At 36.2% G+C, this 26,619-nt stretch overlaps 1 protein-coding gene across 6 annotated transcripts in view; it reads right to left on the reverse strand.

Annotated features, from left to right (window-relative positions):
- The window catches only part of CNOT6L (CCR4-NOT transcription complex subunit 6 like), a 111,330-nt gene that overhangs the window by 45,052 nt on the left and 39,659 nt on the right, over positions 1–26,619 (reverse strand). For all 6 annotated transcript variants that reach the window (XM_032400596.1, XM_032400593.1, XM_032400592.1 and 3 more), the window contains 3 exons: positions 24,577–24,698; positions 21,543–21,729; positions 19,971–20,056 (listed from right to left, as the gene is read on the reverse strand). In XM_032400596.1, coding sequence (XP_032256487.1) covers positions 19,971–20,056; positions 21,543–21,729; positions 24,577–24,688 — 385 coding nt within the window. In that variant the 5' untranslated portion in view covers positions 24,689–24,698. The remainder of the gene's footprint in view (positions 1–19,970; positions 20,057–21,542; positions 21,730–24,576; positions 24,699–26,619) is intronic.

The following is a 26,619-nucleotide window of genomic DNA, read 5'->3' on the forward strand; positions in this document are numbered from 1 at the left end:
AACTTCAAATAAATACCCCACACTCCAGCCCCCTCTAGCCTGATTTGGGGCAGAGAGAGTAGAAAGGAGCATATCTAACTCAAAGGCCCATTAAAAGACTGAGACCTAATCATAAAACTACAGGACTCTTCCTCTCTTTCCACATCTTACAACCACTTCAGTATTGCTCCTGTGTAATAAGATGATTATGGTAAATGGAACTATAAGCCTCAGAGTCTCTGGGAAAACCCAAAGGCAACAGAGGAGATAAAAACAAGAAAAATGAAGGAAATTTTAGACTCTGATATACAACAGCAGCAAACAGTAAACACAGCCTAAGTCCTAGCCAGAAAGAGAGTTTGGAAAGAAGTGAGAAGATGCATTATTTAAAAAGAAAAAGGCTGCAAACTTTCAAAAGATAAACTTTTTAAAAATGAATAAACTAATGAAGTGGGGGAAATCGGAGGGGGAGATGAACCATGAGAGACGATGGACTCTGAAAAACAAACTGAGGGTTCTAGAGGGGAGGGGGGTTGGAGAATGGGTTAGCCTGGTGATGGGTATTAAAGAGGGCACGTTCTGCATGGAGCACTGGGTGTTATGCACAAACAATGAATCATGGAACACTACATCAAAAACTAATGATGTAATGTATGGTGATTAACATAACAATAAAAAATTTAAAAAAAAAAGAATTCAAACTGGGAAAAAAAAAAAAAAAAAGAATAAACTGACCCAAGCAGCACAATGTATACAAAGAAGTATATGAAAGGACTTCATTTTACTTTGTACTGCAAACTAGAGAATGCCAATTGCAAGTAGAAAACTATAAAACCTATTAAGGAAAATAACCAACTACTTAAAACAAAACCAAAACAAAAAACATGGTAATGGCAATCAAATTCATTAGCAAGAATGGAAGCTGGAATACAGTGGGAGTATTTTCAAAGGGTACAAAATGGTATTCAAGACTTCAACACTCCTCCACTAGTTAACAAAAAAGTAAACAAAGGAAGTAAAGATGGAGATCAGAAAAACACGCCAACCAACTTGACCTGATATTTATGTAATACTGTACTCAAAAAGAGGAAAATATACAAACTTTTCAAGTGTACAGGAACATTTCACCAAGACAGACCATATTCTGGGCCAGAAAAACTGTAACATGTTTAAAAGAAATGAAATCAGAGCATACTGACCATAAAAAAAAAAACCAGAAAACAACAACAGAGAACTAGAAAATCTCCAAGTACTTTGAAATTAAACATCATACTTCTAAGTAATCTATGGGTTAAAGACAAAGTCACAAAAAATTTTAATTTAAATGAAAATACATTATCAAAATTGTAAGATGAACCTAAGTCAGTGTCTAGAGGGAAGTTTATAGCATTAAATCCTTATACAGGAAAAAAAAATCTAAAATCAATGACTTAACTTCCATATTAACAATCTTAAAAAAGAAGAGCAAATGAACCCCAAAGAAACCAGAAAGAAATAATAAAGAGCAGAAATCGATAAAATTTACAACCAAAAACATGAGACTACTACTGAACCTAAACATGGTACTTCGAAAAAGAGACAAAAAAAATTGATAAACCTACACTTGATCAAGAAAAAAAAAAAGACACAACTCAATAAATACAAGAATTAAATAATAGATCTTGGGCCATCAGGACAGGGAATACTAAGAAAACTTTGTTCTTAAGTTCAATAACAGAAAAATGACCAAATTCCTTGAAAGAAAATATCACACCTCACTCAAAAAGAAATGGATAGAAAACTCAGCCAAAAATGGCAGAGTAAGGACCTCCAAAAATGTGCTCCTTCATAAGAGCAAAATGGCAGAATATGGGTAAGGACAGTAATTTGTGGAGTTTTGCCTTCTTCTAGTCCCTTCACTGCCAAGGCAGCCTGGCAACCTGGCAACCAAAATTGAGCTAGAGCCTTTCAAAACCTCATTCCCAAAAGTAGCCATTTATCTGACTTGTGTGGTGGCAGTTCCTTGACTCTTGCCAAGTGCTAAAAGCCTTCCACCTGAAGGGGGGAGAGGGTGTAAGGGCATGTTTGAGGAAACTATTACTGGTAAATGATTTAACTTATGCCTGTCTGAGGTCATGGAAACAGGTAAGGCAAACAAAAGACTAACCTAAATGCTTAAAAGAAAAGCTTGGGAGTAAGATGTCACTAAAGGCTTTGAAAAGTTCTGATATATTCCAGGTTATCTAGAAAACTGTAAATGTGGTCAGCTTTGCACATGCTTAGGAAAGACCTAAAAACAGCCTAAGCTCTCACCTCTTCCTCATCTTGAGGCTTGCACAAGTCAGAAGCTGAACACTAAACTGAACAGATTTCAATGGCTCAGTCAGTAGAACATGTAGCTCTTGATCTCAGGGTCATAGGTTCAAGCCCCGTGTTGGGTGTAGAGATTACTTAAAAATAAAATCTTAAAAAAACAAAAAACAAAAAACAAAAACCTACAGAGGCCAAAACGTAGAAGAATGACATATTCAAAGTGCTAAAAGAAAAAAATTGTCAACTAAGAATTCTATATCTAGCAAAAATATCCTTCTTAGATGAAGGAGAAATTAAGACATTCCCAGATAAACAAAAACTGAATGAGTTTGTGACTAGATCGGCACTACAGAAAATATGAAAGGGATTCCTATAGGATGAAATGAAAGGACACTGGATGGTAACTTGAATCCATATGATAAAAATAAAGAGTACCAATAAAAGTAACTACATAGGTATCTATGAAGACAGCATAAATATAATTAGTGGTTTTATCATTTTCAATCTAAGAGACAACTGCATACAGCAAAAATGATAAATCTATGTTGATGGCCACACAATGTACAAAGATAATACTTATGACAATAACAGCATAAATGAGAAGTGAATGGAGCTACAGGTGCAAAGTTTTTTTATATTATTTAAGTTGATATTAATCCAAATTAAGAATACTATAAATAAGATGTTAATTTCAACCCCCAGAGTAATCACTAAGAAAATAGCTCAATATAATATAGCAAAAGAAAAAAGGGAATGAAATTGGTACACTGGAAAATATTCATTTAACACACAAAAAAAAGGCATTAATTGAGAAGCAGAGGAACAAGAAGGCACTAAGACATAGAAAATAGCAAAATGGCGACAAAAATCCTACCTTATCAGCAAATACATTAAGTATAAGTGGATTAAACTCTGATTAAAATGCAGAGATTAGCAGAATGAATAAAACATAATTCATTATATGCTGTCCACAAAAGATACACTATACATTCAAAGACACAAGTAGATTGAAAGTAAAAGAATAGAAAAATGTATGCCACGCAAACAGAAAAGAGCTAGAGTGTCTATACTAAGAAATGGATAATCTCAATGTCCTTTATCGATGAAAGAAATTGAATTAGTTAAAAACTTTTCAACAAAGATAATTCCAGGTCCATATGGTTTTACTGGAAAATTCTACCAACCATTTAAGAAAGCAGTAATACAAATGTTATGCAAACTATTCCAGAAAAAAGAAGTGTTAGTTACACTTTCGAACTCATTTTATGAGGTCACCAGTATTCTGAAAGCAAAGACATTGTAAGAAAAGCACTACACAATATGGCTTATGATCATTAATGTATAAATCCTCAATAAAATAGTATACATTTAGATATATACTAGTGTATATATTTAGATAATATATCTCAATATATTAGAGTGAGAATACATAATCACCAAGTCATTTTTAAAATGGGAATAGAGGCTGGTTCAACATCTGAAAATCATTAATGTAATTCAACATATAAACAGACTAAAGAAGAAAAGTTACATGATCATCTCTACAGTCACACACAAAGTATTTGACCAAATTCGACTTGCATCAATGACAAAACCTTCAAGCAAATATGAAATAGAAGAAAATTTATTTAACCTGAAAAAGCATCTACCAACAAACTTGTCACTGATATATTAATGGTGAGAGACTGAGTGTTTTTCCCTAAAATTGAGAACAAGGCAAGGATGTGCACTCTCATCACATGTATTTAATACTCTCCTAATACTATCACCAATGTGATAAGGAAACAAATTAAAAGAATATGTAACAGAAAGGAAGAACTGAAACAGTCTCTATTCACAGACTAAAAGTTTGTAAAAGTTTACAAATGTTGAGAGAGACCAGGTCAATATATTTAAAAATCAACTGCATTTTAATTCTATAACATCAATGAGTAACAGGAAATTTAAAAAGCACTACCATTTACAACAGCATCAAAAATATCAAGTATAAATACCGCAAAATATTTATAAGATCCGCATGCTGAAAACTATAAAGCATTAAAGAAAGTAAAGAAGGCCTGCATAAATGAAGAGATATACTGTATTAATAGATTGGAAAACACAATCTTAAGTCTCAAGATTAAGAAACTGAATGAATCTCCTCAGACTGATCTAGGTGTTCATCACAAGCCCGAAAAAAATTTTAGCAGGATATTTTGCAAAAATAATAAGCTGATTTGAAAATTTGTATGGAAATGTATAGCATCTAAAGGTATAAAAGCAAACGTGAAAAATAATCACAAAGTTGGAGATCTCATGCTACATAACCACAGAGTGATATCAAAAGGTAGGATAGTATAATTTAAAAAATCCATAATTACAATATATGTGAGGCAACTGATCTGAACCCACATTAAAAACAAAATAAAGTCAGAATGGATTAAAAACAAAGTCCAGGGGTGCCTGGGGGGCTCAGTCGGTTAAACACTGGACCCTTGATTTCAGCTCAGTTCATGATCTCAGAGTCCTGGGATCGAGTCCCACACTGGGCTCCCCCTGCCTCAGTAGGGAGTCTGCTTGTCTCCCTCTCCCTCTGCCCCTCCCCCTGCTTGCACACGTGCTCTCTCTCTAATAAATCTTTAAAAAAAAAAAAAAAGGCAAAGTCCAGCTATATACTATTTGTAAGAGATACACCTAAGCGTAAGTACACAGAAAGGTTGAAAGTAAACAGATGAGAAAAGATATATTAGACAAACATTAACCAAAAGAAAACTTGCACAGCTGTAATATTAGACAACATAGACCATAGATAAAAATATTTAACAAGGGAGGAAGAGGCTCACACTACCTAATATCAGATTCTATTCACTAGATGGTTTAGCAATATATACAATACAGCAAATATACAGCAATATATAGGTGTAGGTGATATACCTAATAAAATTATCTCGAAGGATATAAAGCAAAAGCTGAGTGAACTACATGGGGAAATGAGCAAATCCACAATTTTAGTGGAAATTTTAGCATTAATCACCTTAATTACTAAAAGAGCAAAGAGTCAGAAATTTGCAAAGAGATAAAAAATCTGAGCAACAAATTTGACCTAATGGACAAATATATAGACCTGTGCCCAACAATTAGAAAAACAATATTCTTTCTGATGCAGTAAAACATTTACAAAAATTGATCACATACTAGGTCATAAAGAAGAATCAACAAATGTCAAAGAATGGGTTCATACAGGTTACCCTAACTGCGTATAATGCAGTTAACTTTAACGCTAACAATTAAAAAAAAGATATATTTAAAATCATGTATGAATGGAAATGTTAAATAATTAATGGGTCAAAGAAGATATGATAACCTATATTAAAAGTACTTAGGCCAAAACAAAAATGAAAATACTTCGTATCAAAATTGTGGGATGCAACAACAACAAAAAGAGCCAAATAGGCATATTTATAGCCTTACTTAAATGCTTACATAAAATAAGAAAATCTAAGTATAAACTAAACCATATATCCAACTTAAAAAGAGAAAAAAGGAAAATATATATCTAGACAAAACAGAATAAAGAAACACAGAAATGAACCAGTTTTTGAAAAATAAAAGGCAACATTGATTCAATGAAAATAACATAACTGACAAAATCCCTGGGGAGGCTACACCAGAAAAAAATAGCACAAATAAGCAATGTTAGAAATGAAGAGTGGGTGATACAGCTATAAACAGAACAGAGTCTAAAAATATATCAAGACAACATTACGAACTTTCATGCAAATAAATTTGAAAAATTAAAAAGCTAACAAATTCCAATAGTACACATACAGTCCAACAGAACTGACTAACAATCGTCAATGGTTTTTGTAACTACAAATATACTGGGGTGGTATTTAAGTATCTTCCACAAAGAAACAACTGGCAATGAGAGTTTTATAGAATTATTCTACCAAAATTTCAAGGAACACATTAGTTCAATCTTATACAAACTCTTTAAGAGAACTGATTAAGAACCTTACTTAGGTCTGTCTTGTTCATGAGCATATGTTTAAAATTCCTAAAATTTTTTTTGTTGGGAGAGGCAGTCCACCAGGGACCTGTGCTTCCCTCTTCATTCCTGGTGAGTGTGACAGATTCTGAGGCCTATGAGTCTGATACTGAGCAGTTTCTATAGCTAGTTATATAGGCAACTAAACAGGTTAAGGCAACCACAGCAATATTTCCATGTAACTCTTTGCCCCCCTGGGGAATCAGAACTAGTTTTTTGCTGCTCACTACAGTATTCGGTGCTTGCTTGAAAAGTGCTGGAGTGTTGGACATGAACTACTCAGTTCCAATGCAAACTCACTGTGTACAAAGCACATGTCTGGGCCCATCTTGTTGTCTGAAGTGATACCATTCTTTGTCTCTGACCCAGGAGTCTCACTGTCTTCTGCCACTATCCATCAAACAAAAATTGGCTAACTTATTAACTTATTAGTAGAGTAAAATCTCAGGGCCTTGGGGTGCCTGGGTGGCTCAGTCGTTGGGCGTCTGCCTTCGGCTCAGGTCATGATCCCAGGGTCCTGGGATCGAGCCCCGCATCAGGTTCCCTGCTCAGCGGGTGGCCTGCTTCTCCCTCTCCCACTCCCCTTGCCTGTGTTCCCTCTCTCTGTCTCCGTCAAATAAATAAATAAAATCTTAAAAAAAAAAAAAAATCTCAGGGCCTTCACAGTCCTTGACAAACATTATCAAAATGCACCAGGATGGATTTATCTCAGTAATGCAAGTGAGTTTAAACTGGAAAAAATGGGGGCACCTGGCTGGCTCAGTCAGAAGAAAATCTGACTCTTGATCTCGGGGTCATGAGTTCAAGCCCCACACTGGGTGTAGAGATTACTTAAATAAACTTTAAAAAATGAACAAATAAGTAGGAAAAATGTATAGATATAATTTATTAATCAACCTATGAAATGAGAAAATTATCCCACAATAGATGATGCATTTGATAAAATTCAGCCCTCACATACAGATTAGCAAAACAGAAGAAAACTTCTAGAAACTAAAAAAAATGTGTTTTACCAAAAATACAAAGCAAATATGGAAAAATATTAGAAGCATTTCTTTTAAAATTGGGAATAGAAGCATGCTCACCCAGTATTAATGCTTCTACTCAATGCTGTACTAAACATTCTGGTCAGACATTAAAATAAGAAACATGCACATGAAATGATCATCTGCATATGAAGCCTGAAAAAATTTGCAGACAAATTTTCTGAAAGGTAAGAATTTAACCAAGAAAGCCTACTACAGATCAATTTTTTTCTAACTTGTATTTCTATACCCCAACAACAAATAGGCAGAAAAAGCAAATTTAAAAATAATTGTAATAGGAAAAAAAAAGTATAAGGTACCTACGAAACAAATCCAACAAAAGAAGTGCCTGAGCAAAGATGTGAAGTTATAACATTTTATTTGAAGACATTAAATGAGATCTAAATAAATGAAGATGCCAAAATTCAGATAGGAAGACTCAATATATTAAGATGTCAATTCTTCCTAAATTGTTCTACACATTCAATGCAATTCTGAAGTCCCAAGAGCATTTTTTATCAAACATAACAAGCTGTTTCTTATGCATGAGGTATCCGAGACAGCCAAACTGCCAAGACACTATGAAAGAAAAATGTAAGGGGAATTCCCAAAGCAGATATCAAGTTTTAATATAAAGCCATAATAATGATTATGATAATGTAGTAATTAGTGCAAGGTTCAACAAATTGACTTCTGGATATATAAAATGGAGATACAAAAACAGACCGTGACATAGGTGATAAGTGACTCTGCTGATGATCAGTGGGAGAAGGGAAAACTATTCACTAAATGATAGTGAGACAGTTGATTATTCATAGAAGTGACTACATCACTCCCTAAATGAGACCCGTCATACCATATTAAAAAACCGGTTCCAAAATGGTATTGGAATGCAGCAGATAAACGTAATATTCTCACACCATATACAAAAATGAACTCAAAATGGTTCAATAACCTCAACCTGAAGCCATAAAACTCCTAAAAGAAAACATAGGCAGTCAAGTCTTGGACATGGGTCTTATTACCTTTGTGAAGCTCTCTCCTCAGGCATAGGTAGTAAACGCAATAGGTAAATGCAAAAGAATGAAACTGAACCACTTTCTCACACCATATACAAAAATGAACTCAAATGGTTTAATAACCTCAGTGTTAAGACCTGAAGCCATAAAACTCCTAAAAGAAAACACAGGCAGTCAAGTCTTGGACATGGGTCTTAATATCTCTGTGAAGCTCTTTCCTCAAGCAACGTAAACAAAATAAGTAAAATAAATAACTGGGACTACATCAAACTGAAAAGCTTTTGCACAGTGAAGGAAACCATCAACAGAACAAAGAAACAACTTAATGAATGGGAGAAGATATGTGCAACTGCTGTTATCCATAAAGGGTTAATATCCAAAATATACAAAGAACTCAAATACATCAACACCAAAGAAAATCTGATTAAAAATGGGCAGAGGACCTGAATAGACATTTTTCCAAAAAAGACACACAGAGGGCCGACACACGAAAAGATGCTCAACATCACTAATCATCAAAGAAATGCAAATCAAAACCACAATGAGATATCACCTCACACCAGTCAGGATGGCTAATTTCAAAAGACAGTAACTGGTGTTAGTGAGGATGTGGAGAAAAGGGAACCCTGTTGGTGGGAATGCAAATTGGTACATCTACTATGGAAAACAGTATGGACGTTCCTCAAAAAGTTAAAAACAGAAATCCAATACAATCCAGTAATTCCACTTCTGTGTTATTTACGAGAAGAAAATGAGAACACTAATTCAAAAAGATATATGCAGTCCTATGCTCACTGCAACATTATTCACAATAGCCAAGATATGGAAGCAACCCAAGTGTCCATCCATAGATGAATGGATAAAGAAGATGTAGTGTGTGTGTGTGTGTGTGTGTGTGTGTGTCTATGTATATATACGCGTATACATACACACATATACATACACACAATGTAATATTAGTAAGCCATAAAAAATGAGATCGTGCCATTTCTGACAACGTGGATGGGCCTAGGAAGTATTATGCTAAGTAAAATAAGTTAGAGAAAGACAAATACCATATGATTTCACTCATATGCAGAATCTAAAAAACAAAAACAAATGAATAAACAAAAAACAGAATCAGACCTATAAATACAGAGAACAAAGTAATGGTTGCCAGATAATTGCCAATGGACAAAATGGGTGAGGACTCCCAGTTATGAATAAATTTAACCAAGGAGGGCGCCTGGGTGGCTCAGTTGGTTAAGCGACTGCCTTCGGCTCAGGTCATGATCCTGGAGTCCCTGGATCGAGTCCCGCATCGGGCTCCCTGCTCGGCAGGGAGTCTGCTTCTCCCTCTGACCCTCCCCCCTCTCATGTGCGCTCTCTCTCTCTCTCATTCTCTCTGTCTCAAATAAATAAATAAAATCTTAAAAACAAAAAAAAAGACTCTTGAGATCAAGAGTTACATACTCTATGGACTAAGCCAGACAGGGGCCCATCTAAGTGAAATCATATGGTGTTTGTTTTTCTCTCTCTGATTTACTTCACTTAGCATAATTCCCTCTAGGCCTATCCATGTTTTTGTAAGTGGCAAGATTTCATGCTTTTTTATGGCTGAGTATTATTGCATATATATACACTGCATCTTTATCCATTCATCTATCATTGGTTACTTGGGTTGTTTCCGTATCTTAGCTGTTGTAAAGCTGCAATAAACAGGGATGCATGTATCTTTTTTAAGGTCCTTTTTTTTTTTTTTTTTTTTTAGTATACTTGACACACAATGTTACATTAGTTTCAGGTGTACAACATAGTGATTCAACAACTCTAAGTTATATTGTGCTCACCACAAGTGTAGCTACCATCTGTCACCATGTAACTAAATACCACTGACTGTATTTCCTATGATGTACTTTTTATTCTCCTAACTTAATTCATTCCATATAAATAAATACTTAAAGTGAAAATGAGCAAAAGACATCAACAGCAACTTCAAACAAGAAACATGGCCAATAAATACATGAAAAGGTGCTCAATCTTACGAGCAATTAGGAAAACACAAATTAAGAGAACTAGAAGCTATTTCACACTCAATAACAGACAAAACTTTAAAAAGCTGACAATACTATGTGTTGGGAAGAAGACAGAAAAATGGAAACTATATTACTTTGGGGAGTATATTTTAGTACAACTACTTTGTAAAACATTACGGCATTACCTAATAAAGCTAAGGAAGTACAAGCAGATCTCTACAACCCAACTATTCCACTCCTAGAACTCTATCAGGAGATATGTACAAGAATGTTCATGGCTGCATTGCTTATAGGAGGCAAAAAAAGGGCAAATAATCTAAATATCTACTGTAGAATGAATAATTATACCATATTCATATACCAGAGTACAACAAAGCAATTAAATTACAATTACATGCATGCAGGAACATGGCTGAATCATAAAAACATAAAGCTGAAAAAAAGCAAGTCGCAGAAAATATATTCAGTAGGATTTCATTTATCTCTATAAAGGTTAAAACACTGGTAATAGTTACACATCTGGCACATAGTAGGTGCTCATCAATACCTGTCCTTTGATTGAAAGAAAAGTAAAATAACACCACAAAAGGCAGGATGGTAGTAATCTCTGGGAGAAGGGATGAAAACATAACCACGAAAAGGCACACATGAAAATTGTAAGGTACAGGGGATCTACACCAACGTGGTGTGATTGTGCCTATTTCCCAATAATCTCACCAACAGTTACTTTATCAGCTTTTTGGAATTTTTCCAATCTAACAAGTAAAAGTTGAGTATAGTTCCAATTTGCATTGTTATTATTATGCATAAGTTGATGAACTTCCTATGTTTTAAAGTCTTGTGTACATCCTCTTATATGAACTATTAATATACTCTCTACTAGATTTTTTTATTATATTAGTCACCATACAATACACCATTGGTTTTTGATGTGGTGATCCACGATCCATTGTTTTCGTGTAACACCCAGTGCTCCATACAGTACGTGCCCTCCTTAATACCCATCACTGGGCTAACCAACACCTCTCCCCTCCCCTCTAAAACCCTGTTTGTTTCTCAGAGTCCATAGTCTCTCATGGTTCATCTCTCCCTCCAATCCCCCCCATTTTTCCCTTCCTTCTCCTAATGTCCTCCATGCTATTCCTTATGTTCCACAAATAAGTGAAACCATATGATAATTGACTTTCTCTGCTTGACTTATTTCACTTAGCATAATCTCCTCCAGCCCCATCCATGTTGATGTAAAAGTTGGGTATTCATCCTTTCTGATGGCTGAGTATTATTCCATTGTATATATGGACCACATCTTCTTTATCCATTCATCTGTTGAAGGGCATCTCGGCTCTTTCCACAGTTTGGCTATTGCGGACATTGCTGCTATGAACATTGGGGTGCATATGGCCCTTCTTTTCACGACATCTGTGTCTTTGGGGTAAATACCCAGTAGTGCAATTGCTGGGTCATAGGGTAGCTCTATTTTTAAATTTTTGAGGACCCTCCACACTGTTTTCCAAAGTGGCTGTACCACCTTGCATTCCCACCAACAGTGTAAGAGGGTTCCCCTTTCTCCACAACCTCTCCAACATTTGTTGTTTCTTTCCCTGTCCATTTTTGCCATTCTAACTGGTGTAAGGTGGTATCTCAGTGTGGTTTTGATTTGAATTTCCCTGATGGCTAATGATGATGAACATTTTTTCATGTGTCTGTTAGCCATTTGTATGTCTTCTTCAGAGAAGTGTCTTTTCATATTTTCTGCCCACTTTTTGACTTGATTATTTGTTTTTTGGGTGTTGAGTTTGAGAAGTTCTTTATAGATCTTGGATACCAGCCCTTTATCTGTAGTGTCATTTGCAAATATCTTCTCCCATTCTGTGGGTTGCCTCTTTGTTTTGTTGACTGTTTCCTTTGCTGTGCAGAAGCTTTTTATCTTGATGAAGTCCCAAAAGCTCATTTTTGCTTTTGTTTCACTAGCTTTTGGAGATGTATCTTGGAAGAAGTTGCTGTGGGCGATGTCAAAGAGGTTACTGCCTATGTTCTCCTCTAGGATTTTGATGGATTCCTGTCTCACATTGAGGTCTTTCATCCACTTTGAGTTTATCTTAGTGTGTGGTGTTAGAGAATGGTCGAGTTTTATTCTTCTGTATATAGCTGTCTAATTTTCCCAGCACCATTTATTGAAGAGACTGTCTTTTTTCCATTGGATATTCTTTCCTGCTTTGTTGAAGATTATTTGACCATAGAGTTGAGGGTTCATATCTGGGTTCTCTATTCTGTTCCATTGGTCTGTATGTCTGTTTTTGTGCCAGTATCATGCTGTCTTGGTGATCACAGCTTTGTAATATAGCTTGAAATTGGGCAACGTGATGCCCCCAGCTTTGTTTTTCTTTTTCAACATTTCCTTGGCGATTCAGGGTCTTTTCTGATTCCATACAAATTTTAGGATTGTTTGTTCCAGCACTTTGAAAAATGTCACTGGAATTTTGATCGGGATGGCATTGAAGGTATAGATCGCTCTGGGTAGCATAGACATTTTAACAATGTTTATTCTTCCGATCCATGAGCATGGAATATTTTTCCATCTTTTTGTGTCTTCTTCAATTTCTTTCATGAGTGTTCTGTAGTTCCTAGAGTATAGATCCTTTACCTCTTTGGTTAGGTTTATTCCGAGGTATCTTACGGTTTTTGGTGCTATTGTAAATGGAATCGTTTCTCTAATTTCTCTTTCTACAGTTGCGTTGTTAGTGTATAAGAAAGCAACTGATTTCTGTGCATTGATTTTGTATCCTGCCACATTACTGAATTGCTGGATGAGTTCTAGTAATTTGGGGGTGGAGTCTTTTGGGTTTTCCACATAAAGTATCATGTCGTCTGCGAAAAGAGAGAGTTTGACTTCTTCTTTGCCAATTTGAATACCTTTATTTCTTTTTGTTGTCTGATTGCTGTTGCTAGGACTTCTAGTACTATGCTGAACAACAGTGGTGAGAGTGGGCATTCTTGACGTGTTCCTGATCTTAAGGGAAAGGCTCTCAGCTTTTCCCCACTGAGGATGATATTCGCTGTGGGTTTTTCATAGATGGATTTTATGAACTTGAGGAATATTCCCTCTAACCCTATACTCTGAAGAGTTTTAATCAGGAAAGGATGTTGTATTTTGTCAAATGCTTTTTCTGCATCAATTGAGAGGACCCTATGGTTCTTCTCCCTCCTCTTATTAATGTGTTCTCTCACATTGATTGATTTGCGAATGTTGAACCACCCTTGCATCCGGGGTTAAATCCCACTTGGTCGTGGTGGATGATCCTTTTAATGTATTTTTGGATCCTATTAGCTAGGATTTTGTTGAGGATTTTGGAATCCATATTCATCAGGGATATCGGTCTGAAATTCTCCTTTTTGATGGGGTCTTTGCCTGGTTTGGGGATTAAGGTAATGCTGGCCTCATAGAATGAGTTTGGAAGTTTTCCTTCTGTTTCTATTTTTTGAAACAGCTTCAGTAGAATAGGTTATTATTTGTTCTTTGAATGTCTGGTACAATTCCCTCCCCAGGGAATCCATCAGGCACTGGACTCTTGTTTTTGGGAGGTTTTTGATCACTGCTTCAATCTCGTTACTGGTTATTGGCCTATTCGGGTTGTCAATTTCTTCCTGTTTCAGTCTTGGCAGCTTATAGGTTTCCAGGAAGGCCTCCATTTCATCCAGATTGCTCAGTTTATTGGCATATAGTTGTTGATAATAATTTCTAATAACTGTTTCTATTTCCTTGGTGTTAGTCATGATCTCTCCCCTTTCATTCATAATTTCATTAATTTGGGTCCTTTCTCTTTTCTTCTGGATAAGTCTGGCCAGTGGTTTATTGATCTTATTAATTCTTTCAAAGAACCAACTTCTAGTTTCGTTGATCTGATCTACTGTGTTTCTGGTTTCTAATTCATTGATCTCTGCTCTAATTTTAATTATTTCTCTTCTAATGTGTGGCTTAGGCATCGTTTGTTGCTGTTTCTTTAGTTCTTTAAGGTGTAGAGTTAGTTGGTGAATTCGGGATTTTTCTATTTTTTTGAGTGAGGCTTGGATGGCTATGTATTTCGCCCTTACGACCACCTTTGCAGTATCCCATAGGTTTTGGACTGATGTGTTTTCATTCTCATTGGTTTCCACGAATTGTTTAAGTTCTTCTTTGATTTCCTGGTTGACCCAAACATTCGTGAGCAGAGTGGTCTTTAGCTTCCAAGTGTTTGAATTTCTGCCAAATTTTTTCTTGTGATTGAGTTCCAGTTTTAGAGCATTGTGGTCTGAGAATATGCAGGGAATAATCTCAATCTTTTGGTATCGGTTGAGACCTATTTGTGACCCAGTATGTGGTCTGTTCTGGAGAAAGTTCCATGCGCGCTCGAGAAGAATGAGTACTCTGTTGTTTTAAGGTGGAATGTTCTGTAAATATCTATGAGGTCCATCTGGTCCAATGTATCATTTAAAGCTGTTTCCTTGTTGATTTTCTGCTTAGATGATCTGTCCATTGCTGAGAGTGCACTATTGAGGTCTCCTACAATTAACGTATTGTTATCAATATGACTCTTTATTTTAGTTAACAGTTGTATTATGTAGATGGCTGCTCCCATGTTGGGGGCATAGATATTTACAATTGTTAGGTCTTCTTGTTGGATAGACCCTTTAAGAATGATATAGTGTCCTTCTGTGTCTCTAATTACAGACTTTAGTTTAAAATCTAATTTGTCTGATATAAGAATTGCTACCCCAGCTTTCTTTTGAGGTCCGCTGGCATGAAAGATGGATCTCCATCCCTTCACTTTCAGTCTGGATGTATCTTTAGGTTCAAAATGAGTCTCTTGTAGACAGCATATGGATGGGTCCTGTCTTTTTATCCAATCTGCAACCCTGTGCCATTTTATGGGAGCGTTTAGGCCATTCACGTTGAGAATGATTATGGAAAGATATGAATTGTCATCATGTTGCCTGTGAAGATGTTGTTTTTATAGATTGTCCCTGTAAATTTCTGTTGTATATCACTCTTGGGGTCTTTCTCCTTTTATAGAACCCCCCCTTAATATTTCTTGCAGGGCCGGCTTAGTGGTCATATATTCTTTCAGTTTCTGCCAGTCTTGGAAGTTCTGCATCTCTCCATCCATTCTAAATGAAAGCCTTGCCGGATAAAGTATTCTTGGCTGCATGTTCTTCTCATTTAGTACCCTGAATATGTCTTGCCAGGCCTTTCTGGCTTGCCAGGTCTCTGTGGATAGGTCTGACATTATTCTGATGTTCCTCCTTCTGTACGTAAGGAATCTCTTCCCCCAACTGCCCTTAAGATGGTTTCCTTGGTTCTAAGATTTGCAAGTTTTACTATTACATGCCGGGGTGTTGGCCTGTTTTCCTTGATCTTGGGAGGGGTCCTCTCAGCCTCTAGGATGCGAATGTTCGTTTCATTCCCCAGACTAGGGAAGTTCTCATCTACGATTTGCTCAAATACATCTTCTAGTCCTCTCTCTCCACTCCCTCCAGGATTCCAATTATTCTGACATTGGAACGCTTCATGATGTCACTTATTTCTCTGATTCTATTTTCATGGATTCTGAGTTGTTTTTCCCTGGCCTCCTCTTTTCCCTTTTTATCTATTATATTGTCTTCCAGTCGCTTATTCGTTCTTCTGCCTCACTTACTCTAGCTGTTAGATTATCTAGATTGGATTGGATCTCATTGATAGCATTTTTAAGTTCTGCCAATTCACCTTTCATTTCTGCCCTTAGAGACTCTATGTTGCCATTAATTGATTTCTCCATTCTAGCCATTGTCTTCACAATTGCTAGCCTGAATTCCATCTCCGACATCTTGGTTATATCTGCATCCATTTGTAAATCTGCAGCATAGGTCATAACCTCTGAGCCTCTTCTATTTGGGGGGGCTCCTCCTCCTAGTCATTCTGTTGATGGGTGTTTGAGGGAATGTATAGAGTCCAAATTATTGACCAGAACCCAAGCAAGATGCACCTGTTTTCTTGGGACCTTAGGGTTGCTGGCCTCTTGTTTTCCCAGCCTGTCTTCTGCAGGAGGGGCCTGCCGTGCTGTTACTCAGGCAACCCTGTTTGGGCGGAGTTGCCCTGCCCGCCTATGGCGGGGGATGGTCTCCGCGGGAATCAGTCTTTGGGGGTTTTGTTCACTGGCGGCTTTGCACTCTCTTCCGCGAGTCTGAGCAGAAGAGACCGTTTCCAACCCTCTGCCTCAGAGCAGAGAGATCGCAGTCTGTTCTTCAGTGAGCTCTCCAGGCCACAGTGTCTCTGTTTCTATCCGTGCTGCTATCAACTTCAGCATCCTGGGTTGTGCGCCCCTCTGCAGTGGGCCCAGTCCTGCCTCCAGGTCAGAGCACGTCTCTGCCCTTTGTGCTTCTAAAACCACCAGCCGCTCCCAGTTCGCTCGCATGACCCCGCCGCTCCAGGTTTCTGCCCTGGGGGCTGCAGTTTGCACGCGCGACCCCGCCCCTCTGGGTTTCGGCCCCAGGGGCTGCCCTAAAATCCTTTCCGCTACTGGTCTGCGTGTCTGTACCCATCCGCAGCGTGCGAGGCTGTCGCTCACCGGCGGTCTAGGATCCCCACTGCCAGGCACCCTCCCGCTGCCATTTATCCTCCGATATCTGCCCGCGGAATCACGGCTCCCCACTTCGTACCTCAAAACCAACCGCCTGCGATACTCTGTTGTAGAGAACCAGATCTTCTTACATCTCAGGCTGGTTTCATGGGTCCTCAGAGTGGTCTGGTAGATATCCAGCTCAATTCCGGGGACCAGTTGAAATAGGGTCCCCTACTCTTCTGCCATCTTCCCCCCTCCCTCTACTAGATTTTCTTACCAATTTCTAGAAGCTCATTATTTAACACAGAAATGAGTACTTTGCCTCCTGTATGAATGACATATTTTCAAAATGCATTTCTTAAAAAGGTACTCTTTAATTTCTTGAATACAAAAACGTGTTATTCTTTTATATTTCATGAATAAATTTCACAAGTAAAAGAAGCTTCTACTGCCATGGTCCATTTTATTTTAAGGGAGATAAGTAATTCTTGGAAGCAAGCTAGAAATCTTCACATCTGCTGAAGTTCTAAATACTTTACAACCTGGGACTTCAATGTTTAATGTGTGAGGACAACTCTGGCCCGTATGTCAGAGAAAGTATTGCCTTACACCTTAAGACATGAGTGAGTTCTAAATTATTTAAAATAACTATAGAATAACTGCTTTTACTTACTTCTTCTATAAAATTAATACACTCTGGATTTTTCTTTTAAGTGACTTAAGGAAACACTTCCAAATTACTTGACTGGCCATGTCTGTAGTTTTTAAATTGGTCTTCTTATCCTAACTCCTCAAATACCGTACATAGCCTTCACACACAGTCCTCAAATGTCAAAATAGAATTTCTAGAAATTAGCTTGTTGGGCCAGGATGATCAAACTTATTATCAGTATTTCCCTATCTGTGCTTCAGAGGAAGACAAGGAAATAGGAAAAAGGTGCTCCTTTTTTGTTTCAAGACAAAATGGCATCTCAGAGGTTGTGCATTCTGTTTCTTTTAAATACATCACAGTGCCATTTTAAATGCTCCACTCCACTCCCTCCCCCTTTCTAGACACAAAGTACCACTATGTGACTACTAAAATAGATTAGAAAATTATTTCAATTTTTACCTTCCTAAGAATATAAAGCTACCATTCATTAGGGACATTTTACTTGTTCAGTTGCTTCATTAAACCAATCCTGTTTTTACCATCTCAAATTTTTGAAAAATGGCAGAAAAGGCTCTGAGTTTCCTTCATTTCTGAAAGGTCCCTGGCTTTTCTATACCAGATCACCTGAATGGAAAGTAGCCTTGCAGAAAAACTGATTCTCAAAGAAAAGAAAAGGACTGTAGTTTAATGAAAACTATTTACAGGCATGAACAAAGCTAAGTTAGAGTTCACAAGGCAGAGCTGGTGCCTAATCTGAAAGACTAGAGGTCTAAGAAGAGATTTTAACAAATGTGAATTGGGAGACAAAAAGACACTAGGATCTAAGACCAGCAAAAACAGTAGTTTGGAAGATTAAGATTTTAACTAGTAAAACAGAATGAGGGCCTGAGGAAATAACAGATATTCAGAATGATTCATTCAGTTGATGCTTAGTATAAATTTTATGGGAATGTATCTTTATGTGAGATAACAGAGAATAGAGTTATGAAACAGTAGGATATATAATATTTGCTTTTTCGGGAACATTACATGGTACAAAGGGTAAATCACGGAGTTCAGCAGTAAATTATCCATTTGTCACTGATGTGCTCTCCATCAATATTAGCAGGAGGAAAATAGCTGTTCTAACTGGTGTTAAAAGAAACAATGTTATTCTTAGAGACAAAAAATTATTACAATCAGTATGAAATCGTATGTGAATTTCATACTTCATGAATCTAAGATTATAAATAATGACAACCATTCCATAATATTATTTAATAGAAAGGAACAAACCTGTTCCCACTCCAACTCTAGCTGGATGGTTATTTCAACTATTTTTATAAAAATAAGATTTAGCATATTATAGATTAAGGTGAAATGTCCCAACAGTTGCCCTGGGTTCAACCTCAAGAAAATATTTTAGGTAAGTATCCCCTGGTCCACTTCATATAATAAAAAAATGTATCAATAAAGTCCTACAGAGAAACTAAAAACACAGGACAGATCATTCATATAATTATGTAATTTACAAAGGGTTAACTGTACAAAGAAGTCTAATACCATTTCTGTCATTTCAACTAATAATGTCAGGATTCTTTCCATTCATATTCAAGCTTCATTCTTAATACTCCATTATATGACATAAGCAAATGCAAACAGAACATTTTCACAGAGACTCAAATTGTCTTTGAAGAAGGAAAATAACAAAAGGGTTTACTTTCTAAGGCTATGATTAATGTTCATTCCTTATGAACACAGAATAAAATGTTTAACCAATACAGTACATCTGTATTTAGTACTCTGAATTCAAAATAAACCCTTCTTCCTATGCTATGCTATAAGAGAAAACTACAACAAGTTTCAGTATTTATATGAATTGAGAATGACTTTCATTCCAAACTGACTGAGATGAGATTATCAAGGAACATATATTTTGGATTATACAGTTTATTTAGAATAATCAGACTTATTAGGTATAGTTCATTTTTACGGTTAGCATTTTTTCTCCCTTATACAACATGTCGATGCTGTTTTATCTACTCTACCAAAATCTGACATGGGTCATTCTGGCTAGGGTTTACTCTATTAAGTCATTCTTTTAAAAGGGTGGGGGAACTACAGTGTTAAATTTAAAATACCTCCTCTAAGAAATGTCAGAATTTTATAGAAAATTAAACATATACATAAAAAAATTTCCCCAAACAAGTTTGTTAAAATGATGGCAGCATGCTAAAATTCTGAAACTCAATTTGATAATGAAGAACCACTTTATTTCAAAAGAAAGCATATTTACATTCTTAAAATTATGCTAAACCTGATCTATATTGTAACCAAAATTGTCTTTAAAAGCATCACAAACACTTCAATACTGAGTGTTAATGCTGTCATGTCAAAAATCACTCACCTTTCAAACCTAGAGTTTGTAGCTGGAAGAGCCGACCAAGTTCATAAGGCAAAACCCGTAACAGATTGTTATTTAAAAGCAATTCCCTGTTTAAAAAAAAACAAACTGTTTAGTTTATCAAACTTTATTAATATCTGCAACTGTTTTCTTAACCTTCCCTAATATACCATGAGTGATATTTACAATCAAGGCATATTTCTATACTTTCAATCCAAAAATGTTGTGCAATATTAAAGTACCACAAAATGTGTAATTCCCACAACTATTAACAGTGTTTCTATAGTTTACTCATTCTCTAACACTGATTATTAAAGTTGTAAGAATTGTATATCATTCTCGGGCTAAATCCATCCCCTTTTCTCTCTCATCCAAATGTCTTAAGAGATACAAATCAGAGTGACAGGTATTCTTAGTATCCAAAGACAACCGATATCCTTGAATCCAGTCTAATTCATAGAAAAAATAGCCAATCACCTTTACCAATTTTAAAATTGATTACAACTGTTATCACATTAAGATACTATGATGAACAATCACTGACACAGAACATAAAAACTGAAAATAAAGCATAAGATAATACAGATAATAGGATAATATAGATAAGATCCATGTTTATGATTTTGAAATTTTGGCCAGACTCCAGAAGAAATAAACAACCCTTCATTAGACAGCTAAAAAGTACTTAAAAAAAAAAAAAAAGAAAGAAAGAAAGAAAACCAACAGGGCGCCTGGGTGGCTCAGTTGGTTAAGCGACTGCCTTCGGCTCAGGTCATGATCCTGGAGTCCCTGGATCGAGTCCCGCATCGGGCTCCCTGCTCGGCAGGGAGACTGCTTCTCCCTCTGACCCTCCCCCCTCTCATGTGCTCTCTCTCTCTCATTCTCTCTGTCTCAAATAAATAAATAAAATCTTTAAAAAAAAAAAAAAGAAAGAAAGAAAACCAACAAAAACATACAATAAGGAGATGGTGAGGAGCAAGATTCTAAAACAATATATAAATGTTTAATTTTAAATATATGACAGCAATTTTTAAAAATTACTCCTCAGCATACAAACATAGAAAAGCAATCCCTGTTGATACTGAGAACATTTATACAAGGTCTTAAGGGACCTACAAAATTTTTTCCTATGAAGAAATTCTTAAAGAATCCTGAAGGACTAGAAATAAATCCATTTATTATCAACTTTTAAAGGTTTCCTTAAAGATTTGTGATATATAAGTATACTTTTCCTTATAGAACAAAGATATGTTCCTAAAAGTTTACTACAAGAACAGATTATTTTCCCAATTACTTACAATTATCACACACTTGAGCCTAAAGTGAGACTTAGTATTTTAACCCCACCCCACCTCAAGTCTGTCAAAAGAAATATAAGCGCATTCTAGCTAGAAACCTTCAAGTTAAAGGAAATGTTCAATGGAAGCCAACTCAAGCACTGTTTAGACAGTTTATATCATTTGTTCTTTAAACACATATGGAAATCCTCCTGTAAGAGGCGTAATATCCCATAATTTTCTTACTTGGTAAATTTAGAATTTTATATAGTGAGTCATAGCTATAATATTTTCTTACCTGAGAGACACCATGTTTCCTAGTTCTGCTGGTAAACTTCTGAGTTTATTGGATGACAGATCCAGGTAAACCAGATTATGAAGCTTGGCAATATCAGGTGGAATGCGACTAAGGTAATTGTCATTTAGGTGCAGTGCTGTCAAGTGTGTCAATGACCAAAGTGACGTACTTAAGCTCCGCACTCTACCTAAAAGGCAAAACACTGAAGCATTAAATTTAAGGCCAAAGACAAGGATTCAACTTCAAGAAATAAAAAGTGGTAGAAGAGACTGCAATATATACAGATACTCCATCTTTGACATTTAATTTTGTATTAATGCCATTTGATTGCTTCCAAACACACTTGGCCCTTCTTTAATTTCATGCCACTTCTGCCTGACAACAAATATTTCTCATGAACTTTCCATGTATTAAATGAGATGTGGCATAATGAGGAGACCGTTGGAGTCAGGGTGATAAGGTCTCAAGAAAAACATGGGGCTGATAAGCTTTTGTGATAGAACAGTCTTGAATTTTAAGGCACAGTCCTAACAAAAGTATTTCTTACATACTCCACAAAAATTAATAGTGCAAGATTTATCCATATTTTGGGCCTGGATTATTCTACAAACTTTAAATAGATAAGAGTAACGGATTTAGAACCAACCTTAGATTGATCACTAGAAAACCATTTTACCCCTAAAGGAGATAGCTTTCCCCTTTCTGATGGTACAATTAACAACTCTGGTTTAAGATTTTCCATTAAATGCAATATACTCAAGTAAAATGGTCACACATTAAGCTTTAGCAATCAGTCAGCATCTGACAGCTCAATGGTGGAACATGTATTAGAAAACGTCAGAAAACCTATTTCAGAGTCCTGATTTTTACCACTTACTAGGTATATAAACCTGGACAAATCACCCAGCTACAACTGCTCTAAAATGTGATATTATCTTAATAATTTATGTGAAGATCATTTTATAAACTTTACAAAAGTAAAATAGAATTTAATTTTATATCACTATCAAAACAACAGATTTTGATTAAAAGAGCACTGGAAGGTAGAGAAGGCACAAAATCTCAAACAGTAAATGTTATTTTTCACACAGCTATCAAGCAGTAAACTCAAGCTTACATCTGTCCAGGGTTCTTTCTGTCACAGATTCCTTCACACTGTCTATAAGCAGGCTTAAAGTGCCATCATTTTAACAACTAGGATTTTGTATTTATAGGAAAGAAAGTTTTCAAGTTAAGAGAGGTTCTGGTAAAAGAAAACTATTTCACTTGTACCCAGGATTTAATCAAGTGGTTCTCAACCAGGGGCAGTTTTACTCCCCAAGGGACTTTGGCAATCTAGACACATTCTTGGTTGTCAAAACTAGAAGAGTGCTAATGGCATCTAATAGGCAGAGGCCAGGAATACTGCCAAACACTATGCTGTACAACTGAAACTAATGTATCACTGTGTGTCAACTATACTTCAATTAAAATAATTATAATTTATGTAAATTATAGTCCTTAAGATCTCCACTGCTATGTATTACGGCAATCTTTTATCCCATGTGTGTTTTAATGGAATTCTTTACAAGATGGTAATATCTCATGTTAATATTCATATGTATTTAAACTTAATATATGCTTAATATATTAATATACGTTAATATTAACTTATATTTAAACATATATATGGGAAACTATCATATTATGGACCCAAATTGCTCGATAACTATCTTCATAGCCAAAATTCATGTCTACCAATGAAATATCATTGTCTACCATGAAATTAATGTCCATTAAATCTTTAAAAAAAAGAGACAGAGAGAGTAGCACTATTGGCATCTAGTGGGTAAAGACCAGGAATGCTGCTAAACAACCTACAGTGCACACAACCGCCCCCAACCACAAAGAACTATCTGGCCCTAAGTGTCAGCAATGCCAAGTTGAGAAACCCTGGGTTAGCCCATTAGGATTTACTCATATATTCATTCTGCTGATTACCATCACCTATCCACCTGGTTACCTTTTAGCTAAATGTACAGGTAATTCTTGCTATTGACACTATGATGTGAGTTTAATGCTTCCAAATGAAAGCCTACTGGAGGAAAAAAACCCATTCTACATATTATCTGTATTATACCAATTCATAAAAGAAAGAGAGTAATTATATTCTATTTTTAATACTTTTAACTTTATAGTAATTTTAGATTTACAAAAAAGTTAACAAGATAATAGAGTTCCTATATACACCTGATCCAGTTTCCCCTAACGTTAGGTTCTTATATTACCGTGGTACATTTGTCCAAACTAGGAAACTAATATTGGTACATTACTTTTTATTGGTACATTACTAATTTACAGATTTCATTTGGATTTCACCAGTTTTTACACCTTTTTGTTGTAAGAGTCAATTCAAGATACCATTTTGCATTTAGTCATCATATCTCCTTAGTCCCCTCAGCTATGACAGAGTCTTAATCTCTCCTTGTTACTCATGACTTTGACAATTTTGAGAATTACTAGTTAGGTATTTTGTAGTCCTTCAGTTTGGGTTTGTCTGATTTTTTCTCACTAGTAGACTGGGGCTGTAAGTTTTTAGAAATCATATTCTATTTTAACAAATCCTAAACATGAACGGTCATGTAACACAGTTATTAGTTACTTGTTAGAATAAACCAATAGCTTCTAGGTTTCCTACTCTGCCAACACTAGGATGACAGAAGAATAGCAAAGATTTCAATTTGCAAAAATAATTACTCTGCAATAGCCAAAACAAAATATATTATATCAAAGAACCTGATTTACTCAGAAACTGAACTCCCAATGTCCTCAATTACAGATGCCAACCCTGGCCCAAGGTATTACCTCAAAAGAATGAACAGAAACAAAGATATTTAGTCACAGGTAAATTAAACACTAGTACCTCTGCATCTCGTATTTTCTCAATTAGTTCATCTATTTTAAAATGTACAGCAAAGAGGTAAATATGACAATATTCAATTTGTATTCATTATTGTTATTATATCCTGGTTTAAATGCTTCAGATTCTACTCACCCGAGATTTCTAATTCTGCCCAGTGAGATTTTTTCCCATTGGCTACCTCCTCTGCTGACATGATGGTATAAATTCTGCGAGGATCTGGAGGATCATATTTTTCCTTTGGCATCCCTATTAGTCTGTTTAAACAAACAAAAAAGATGATCATCAATTACTACAGTCTTAGAGAAAAAAAGAAAAATGGCATGGTAAGTTTTCTTTTTCTCTCCCCTTGCCAGGCTACTAAGTCATTTTTTACTACAAATTCTCACTAGAAGGAAAACACAGTATGTTAGGCTCTTGCAGGAACTCAGGAACAGATGCCTAAGGAAAACTGCAAACAATGACATTGGATTTCACATTGAACTTTGTGGTTGCTTCCGGAACATCCATTCTATCCCAAACATCCATTCCCTTCTCCTTCCTTTAGCTGCCTTGCTTTCCTAAACAGACTGACCCTACACCAGTTTTCTGAATGGACTGACTAGTCTAAGAATATCAAAGTAATCCATCCACCTTACCTCAGTGATATTCAAATATCTTATATCTAAGACAATCAGCACATGACATTCCTCTTGTCACAGAGATTAGTTCAGAAGTATCTAATAATCATGAGGCTTAAGATTCATTCTATGCTTATGGAAGGAGCAGGCTTCTCTCTCCTGCTAGTCATAAAAGAAGAATATAGTCCACATTGCTATTGGCAACCATCCAACAATAATAAGGGAAGACAGCCATAGAAGTCAGAGTCTAGAAAATAGAGTAACAAAGAGCCCTCACCAAATCATACCTGTAGGACTCCCAAACACTGGGCTTTTTGGATACACAAGCCAATATACTTCCCTTATTGTTTAGGTTGTGTTTTCTGTTACTTGCAGTCAAAAACATCCTACATAGGGCGCCTGGGTGGCTCAGTTGGTTAAGCGACTGCCTTCGGCTCAGGTCATGATCCTGGAGTCCCTGGATCGAGTCCCGCATCAGGCTCCCTGCTCGGCAGGGAGTCTGCTTCTCCCTCTGACCCTCCCCCCTCTCATGTGCTCTCTCTCTCTCAAATAAATAAAATTTAAAAAAAAAAAAAAAAAAATCCTACATAATGATATTTTCTTAGTATGAGCCAGTCTTGGTTTAATCTGTTGTTCTTAAGTAATACCATTTCTTTTTACTCTTGAAAGTGTCCAACTTGGGGGGGGGGCGGGGAAATGCACCTGGGTGGCTCAGTTGGTTAAGCATCGAACTCTTGATCTCAGCTCAGGTCTTAATCTCAGGGTCCTAGGTTCAGCCCCATGTTGGGCTCCACACTGGGCATGGAGCCTACTTAAAAATAGTTTAAGGGGCGCCTGGGTGGCTCAGTCGTTAAGTGTCTGCCTTCGGCTCAGGTCATGGTCCCAGCGTCCTGGGATCGAGTCCCACATTGGGCTCCCTGTTCAGCGGGAAGCCTGCTTCTCCCTTGCCCATTCCCCCTGCTTGTGTTCCTGCTCTCGCTATCTCTGTCTCTGTCAAATAAATAAATAAAATCTTTAAAAAAAAAAGAAAAAAGTTAAAAAAAAAAATAGTTTAAAAAAAAAAAGTGTCCAAATTTGAATGATGGAGCTACATGGCCACCTTAATTGAAATATTATAGTCTTCTTTATGTAACTGCAAAAATAATCACCAAATGATCATGAGTGAGGACAACTAGATATAAAAATCCTCAAGTGTGCAATATATGAAGCGTATGACAAATGGCCCTAAAGTAACCATTCGAGGGGTACAACACAAGAATTACTACTTGGTAGTTGGCAGAAAATAAAATCTAGTTCAGATCTAGCAAGAAAAGCAAATGACAAAGCCCTGAGCCTAATTAAAATCCTGCATGCTATCTGTAAATTGCCTTTTTTTTTTTTTAATAGTTGGTTCTTTGCTCACATTTAACACACACACACCAAAACCAAGTGCCTAATATGGGAGTATTTCCAAGTAGAGTTTAGAACCTATAATTCAATGGAATTTACTTTCAGGTGGTAAATAAAGAAAAATTAGTGGTATTCTAATTGTTTCAAAAACACAGGTAGTTCATAAGAA

Source organism: Phoca vitulina, unplaced genomic scaffold, assembly GCF_004348235.1.
Source record: "Phoca vitulina isolate PV1807 unplaced genomic scaffold, GSC_HSeal_1.0 scaffold3, whole genome shotgun sequence".
NCBI lineage: Eukaryota > Metazoa > Chordata > Mammalia > Carnivora > Phocidae > Phoca > Phoca vitulina.